At 42.3% G+C, this 6,979-nt stretch overlaps 1 protein-coding gene across 2 annotated transcripts; it reads right to left on the reverse strand.

The window, feature by feature from the left end:
* Positions 1–4,819: 4,819 nt before the first annotated feature.
* On the reverse strand, positions 4,820–6,709 carry LOC135615698 (probable BOI-related E3 ubiquitin-protein ligase 3). 2 transcript variants are annotated; one of them, XM_065114546.1, is made up of 4 exons: positions 6,255–6,709; positions 5,839–6,136; positions 5,240–5,756; positions 4,820–5,075 (listed from the first exon to the last, which is right to left on the reverse strand). In XM_065114546.1, the coding sequence occupies exons 1-4, from the start codon at positions 6,308–6,310 to the stop codon at positions 4,963–4,965; spliced, it is 984 nt and encodes a 327-aa protein (XP_064970618.1). In that variant the 5' UTR covers positions 6,311–6,709; the 3' UTR covers positions 4,820–4,962. The 2 variants fall into 2 exon arrangements, with proteins under 2 accessions (XP_064970618.1, XP_064970619.1); XM_065114547.1 differs by lacking the exon at positions 4,820–5,075 and having other exon boundaries at positions 5,149–5,756; positions 6,255–6,688.
* Positions 6,710–6,979: the final 270 nt, after the last annotated feature.

Here is a 6,979-nt window from a genome sequence, read left to right on the forward strand (position 1 = left end):
ATTTCATGATGAATAAACAGGAAGCTAAACTAATTGATTGTGAAAAATAGAAACACCTACATATTACTTCTATGATCTTTAGAATTTTTGTGGTTCAAGTATGATGTTTAGGTTGCTGATTAGTTGATGCCCTTTTTTCCTCTTCAAGTTTCAGCTCAATAAATCGTTCACTGGTGGCAGTGAACGATTCATCTCAAGCTGAAATCTGCCTGTTGTTTGTCAATAACTTGTTTTTAGAAGAACAATCATATGTAGGAAACTGATGATATAGCATGTTGTCTTTCTTTGGTCCTTCCTTGAGCTCATCTCTTACAACCCAAAACAATTGAGATGTCCAAAGCATTGGTACATATGAGTGTTCGGACTTGTACTGTGGAAGTACTAAGGATATAGTTTTGTTTGCTCGATTATATATGCCTGCAGAATATACTTCAAATGTGTTTCAGGTTAAGCATTCTTGGATGCTTGGAGAATCCAAAGCAATTGGCAGTGCCTCTTGCAGGTACCTTTTCTGCTTGCTATGTGTTGCACTGTTGATCTGTCACATAATATTGAAAATAACACGAGTCTTAGCTTCCACATTCCCTTCTAATGATTAAATATAAAGTTTTACCCCCTTAGTTTCTTTAAGTTTCTGAAGGAACTATAACCAAAACATGTGATCAGTTCCTTTGATAGTGATATCACTATACTCAGTCAATTATACCTGATCTGCATCTAGTCCGATCTCATTCTGAATCTGATTGGGTTATGTATGATACAATAGATCTACTTTTAAGTTTAGTTTGTTGCTAAGAGATGATTTGGGCCCAATTTTGATTGCTCATACTTGGTAAAATTAATATTGAGTGTATGCTACATCTGCATTTCTGTAGGGTTATCATGAAATCATAGACTTTACGTCCATAATTTTAACCTTAATGAAATTCAATAATATCAATTTCGATTTATCATCATTTCTTTTCTTTGGATTACATTTGTTTATATAGAACAAGTTTTTAGGCATTCTTGCATCAGCATTAGTAGATTTATTGCAAATTGGAATGGAATTAAGTCATTTGATTCTTCTTTTTAATATTTGCAAGTTAAAAAGTACATTAATTTTTGTGTTTTCTTTATATTTCTTGAAGCCATTTGAGACACTACTGTAGAATATGAGAAAACACTTTAATAGTAAAAGGTGGATTTTTACTAGTTTATTTTAATATTCTTGTTTAGTCGACTATAAATAATTAAAACATACGGTCTTGTTATTGTTATTGTTGTTGTAGTATTCTCACTTAAAGATTCGTTAAAATAATACATAAAAAGGAAAAAAAAAAGTTAAACAATTAAAAAAGTTTGAGCTGCTTTGCAAATTTGAACAAAGCTACATGCTTGAGCTGAAGCTAAACACTATGTCCATCATCATATGGATTCCTTCACAATAGATTAAGTTCGACTCTTAGGTTCAATGTCCTTAGCACCTCTAGATTAAGTTCGACTCTTAGGTTCAATGCATTGTAAAATAAACTAAGATTCTATATTAAGATCTAATTTTAACAAGTTTTGACATAATCATCATTTATGCAATTTGTTGGCAGAAAGAGTTGCACATTGTTGTTGGGAACTTGTGCACTGAGTTGCTCAAGAGGGAGAGGGCATTGCAACTTGATTTTGGAGTGACATGTGTTATTTTAAACTAAGGCAACTACAAAATGAATTTAGCCTACCTTAACTCTTCAACTAATAAGAACAATTGCCTCGTACTCAGAAATATAGAAGAAATTATAGTATCTCAAATATTTAAGTTGTGAAGGATGAGGGAAAAAGGATTACTGTTTTGATTGTGTTTCTTTTTTTAGCCCAACTAATTTGTGACCCACAATCGCAACACAACATGAGTACTCCTACATGATAGGGGAAAGGGAGGGTTATCTTTCTTTTAATTAGCTGCACTTCCCCATGGATGTCATGTTGCAATCTTCAATGACAACGCTTCCCACTTGAGCTTGCATTAGTGCTTGAGATTATCGTGGCACCCATCTGTCCAACCCTCATGAATGGTCTCTTTGTTGTTGCCATCTGTATCCTCACCGATGCATTAAACAATACCTCACTTCAGTCCTTCATAGCGCCACAGAATTCATGCATGAAAGGAAGACAAGGCAGGCTCATTAGAAGTCCCCACACTGAGGGATTGGGTTCGACCACCAACTTAGTGGCTGTGTGTTCTCCTTTAGGATTGGGCATTTAAGTCCACTTGCAAATAAGAAGCAATAGAAGAGCTGTTGCTCTAAGATGTCATTCTTATGCTCCCACTTCTGCGGTTTTTTGGGAAGGTAGGTTTTGCCTTGAGACCTCCTAGACTAAACCTATGTAAATGACAAAAGGATTGCCTTCACTCCACCACAAGGGATGGTCAAATGAAGTGTCACATGAATGCTTGGTTCACTCCACAAGGAAGAATCAAAATCAAATCTTTAAAGAACTCTACATGTCTACTGATTTAAAGGGGAAGACTTCTTTCTCCTCAACCATATGTCTTTGTTGCACTGCCTTGGTCATCATGGTCTCACAGGACAGCATTTAAGCGCAATAAATAATATCTATCTCCCAGTATCACGCATCTTTACATCCCTTTCAGTTGCTGGCAGTGCTACACTCCTACCAGCATGATAAAAGCATAGGCATGGGATGATAAAAGCATAGGAAGTCTCGTGTAAGAAGAAGGTATAAAGAGCTGGTATGAGGGATGCTTGGCACATACTTCCAATGGGATATATTCTACCAGGACTCTTGAGATTAGTTGAGATCATGACATATGTGCTTGGTCACTCAATTGCACCTTAGTTATTCGTTGATGAGGGATATTATTCAGTCCCTCTTTTAAATTCTTAATATTCAATGATCCTTTGGACAAACAAAAACAGAGGTTTGTAGAGCATAATTGACATGTAAGAAATGGTATGATGATGTGGATTATTTAATATACTGATTAGGGAGGACTAGATGACACTGACATGTGATTCTATGGGCAAGGAGTAAAGAGATTTTGACAAGTTTTTTTTTCTTTTGATCTTGTCTCCAATCAAGGGAGGGAGACATGAGGCAAGCTTTATTGGCAATTGTCCCCAGGAAACAATAGTTTAAGTTTGTGCTCTGGACAAGATCTACTAGAGCACTCGGAATGAGCTTTCATGTTCACTGCACCACCCACCCAAGTGCACTTCACAAAGAAACCCTATTCCACCAAGAAAGCATTCTTTTATTCACTCTACACCAGTGGTATGTGTCAAAAAATTGGAAGGCCACACGAGAATCATGACGCACTGCGACCTTTTGTGTTTATGATATTTGAATATAAAAGATCACATAGTCTTTTCTTTTTTCTTCTTCTTCTTCTTCTCATGGATTGTTCCCAGTCAAATGACAACACCGGTAGCATGTCTCATCAAACCATTTCTAGTTTGGCTTGGGCCTTGTGTATTTTTTTGGTTCTTGCATCATTTGATGTGGACATGGATGCTACCTTGCCAAAACCCAATGTAGACCCCACGACCATCATTATCTAACTTAATCATCTTTACCTTGTGCTGCATATCCCCCTCAACCAATCCTCACTTCTTTAGCTACCCTTCCAATCTGCCTAACATTCTAGTGCTAAAAAGATAAAATTAATTACTACCAGTATAAGGCGAAACCTTTTCTGCATGACATAGTTACATCACTATTCATTATTATGATATCTTGGCATTTAATTTTGGATACTGACATATGAGTCACACAGGCCTATGACAGATAGGAAGAATATATGCTTACTGTTCTGATGGAATAATTAAAAAAGAAGCTTATCTCTTTCCACAAGCAATTACAAAAGCATGGCTTTCACAGCCTTATTTGGGCCATCAGAGTGACTGATATGTAGCATAAAGATTCATGCCAATTCAGAGATGACACATTTCTCATTCTGTACAACATCATCCATTAAGTAATTGGAGACCACTTCCCTGGTTTCTTTCCATAAGCGAGGCAGAGTCACTACCTTGCATGGGCCACACAGAAATTTCAGCATTCATGTTCCTTGTGGTGTAACAAGTAGCCCCACTCCCTTCTCATCATCATGATTCCTCCCCATTTCCATTTAGGCTTAACCACTAATCTTTCTCAACAACCACCATTAGCATAAAATCTGTAGTTTCAATTATTGGGATTATACTACTCAAGGAGGGATTTAAACACTAAACTTATCCATCTTAAAAGAATGCCATTCCTGAGTAGTTATGAGATTGATGCGGTCGATGGTTACAGTCGCTCGACCAATTAGAAGTCAACATGAAGCTATATAGCGGCCTCCATGTTATTACTTATTTGTGCCAGTGTGCCATCAAGGAGCAACTTGATCGGACGGTCCAGGACAACCGGACCGCAGGATGCCAGTGGGACCGCGGCGCTGGCATCGTCGGCCAGCGAACAGCGCCCGACAGAAGGGGACCGCCACCGCGTGGCAGCACCACGAGATGACACGACGGACCTTTTTCACATGTGTCCAAAAGGCGTTTACCTCGGTTCACGTGGGACCCGAACGATAAGAAAGGGTTGCGTCGATTTGTCCTGTTCGATGGCGTCTGGTCAACTTAATTTTGCCGACACAGACTTAATGGTGACTAAAACCTCATCAAGAAGTATTGCGAAATGTTGTGTTGGTCGATCTTTTATTGTGAATCGACTCAGTAGTATTTACTTGTCTTCAGGTATGTAAAACGAAAATCTTGTTTCTTGGGACAGAAAGATGCACAGGAAACAACAGACAAGATTATTGATTGCTGTGCATCTGATCTGACACGGTCCAAGGCGTGGATTAAATGTGGCATGGCCGTGTAGGGGAGCAGGGGCCGATTCACGTTTCCTACCTCGGAGTGATGGGGCACGTGTGACGTGCCCGCGGACACCACACCCGGCACGTGGATCTGGTGCTTCCTGTTACGTCCCTTGGCCTGGAAACCCGTGCCTCAGAGGAAGACGGTAACGTAGGTGGGTGAAACGGGTCACATGCGACGTGAGCGGCACCGAAGCAACCAATAATTCGCATAGCACTTGATCGAAGAACATCATCCAAAACAAGTATTATAAGAGATAATCAAATCATTATTTAGGGGAAAAAAAAGCTAATTATTATCATGAAGACGATAAATTTGAATGTGATTTTTTCCTTTTAACGAAAGCTGTAGAATTCAAGACATGTTCACAAGGACACTACCATTGGAGTTGCAGTTACAGATCGGGCAGACGACGACGGCCGGGCCGCAGGCCGCGCACACGCAGAGGTGCCGACACGGCAACAGCAGCACCGACGGCTCCTGCGCTTGGCAACACCTGCACACCCTTCTCAGCCCCGATCTCTTCGCCTCCGCCGCCGCTGGATCCCTGTTCTCGCCGCCCGCATTGTCGCCGAAGCAGCAGGACTCGGCGTCATCGGCGGCGATCGCCGCCGCCTCTTCCTCGGCTTTGACCTGCGCCTCCGCCAGGGCCTGTTCGAGGTTGGTCCGCAAGACTTGGGCGGCCGCCTCGTTGCTCCGCGCCAAGTCCCGCCACATCTGGTTCTCGACACACAGGGTCTTGATGCGCTCCTCCAGTGCCCAGTTCAGCTTGCTCACTCTCGCGATCTCTTCTTCTTTGGATTCGAGCCGCTTCGATAGGCCTTCTTCTACGGCGGCGAGGATTCCCCTCAGGAACCGCTTGAGCCCCTCCATTAGCTCCACCCTCACCTTCTCAGCCTGCCATGTATCCCACTGTTAATTGATGCACAGGAAATTATGCAGCGCTCGATGCATAAAAGGATCGGAGCAGGAGAATCACGTGGTGCAGGATGATGCGATCAACGTCGAGCATCTGCTGCTGGATGTGGGAGGACAAATCTTGGCCGAGGAAGGAAAGCTGTCGATCCCAGTCTCGCGGCCGCTTCCTCGAAGCCATGGCGGCGTGGAAGTTGTTGAAGGTGAGACCGCTGTCAGACGTGGTGGCGGCGGTCATCGGAGCAGATGGGCTGCTGCAGAAGGGGATATAAGAGCTGGCGGTGGCGCCGGAGGCCGGTGCAAAGAATCCCAATTGCGTGTTGTAGAAGCCCGATTGGTCCTCTACACCATTAATGATTTCCCTGCAGGAAACAGTAGCCAAGTGAGTTTCACACACATGCATGCAGATATGTACCGGGGAGAGAAGAGATGGGTTTTGAGAGGAGGAAGAAGAAAGGGTGGTGAGAAGTTGGCCAGTACCTGTTCCTTAGGAGTCGGGAAGGGAAGAGGTGAAGATGGTGAGCTTCAACTGCCATGAGAGCTGTGTATGCTTGGGACTTGTCTGAGAGAGATAGGGAGGAGGAGAAGCGGAAGAGGGATGAGATGATGGTGCATTCAAGAGAAATGGGTGCGGGTGGGTTGGGGTTTATTTAGGGTTTGATCCAGAGAGAGAATTTTGGGAACCACTGAATAAGAAAAAGGCAGGGAAAAAAGAAGAGGAGTTGGTATACCCTTTTCATTTTGGTACACCTTTATGTATGACTGAGGATTCCAAGCTTCTTTAACTTTGAGAATGGTGAGATCTCCTTCTTCCACTTGATTGATGTGCTCACTTGGAGATTACAGAAAATAATATACGATTTGGAGAGAGAGAGAGAGAGAGAGAGAGAGAAGAATGGGACCTCCCACTCTCATCATCCGGATGAAGCCTGAGTCCCTGTGGCCTGATGGACACATGGAGTGCTCGAAGGTTATTTCTCCTTGTTCTTTTCAGTGCAGAAACTTGAAGACAAAGGGAGACAGGTTATGACAAAAGCATTGACAAGATCTACCAACACAAGTTTCACCATCTGATGCAGTGAGTTACTGTTAATATTCTTCATGCATGGAAGGAACCACAGGTAAGTCTTCCCTCAAAAGGATCAACATCTTGCTACTGCATGCCACAGAGTAGGGGTCTTTCTTGGAATCAGATGCTGCACTGC

Source organism: Musa acuminata, chromosome BXJ2-6 (genome assembly GCF_036884655.1).
Source record: "Musa acuminata AAA Group cultivar baxijiao chromosome BXJ2-6, Cavendish_Baxijiao_AAA, whole genome shotgun sequence".
Classification (NCBI taxonomy): Eukaryota; Viridiplantae; Streptophyta; class Magnoliopsida; order Zingiberales; family Musaceae; genus Musa; species Musa acuminata.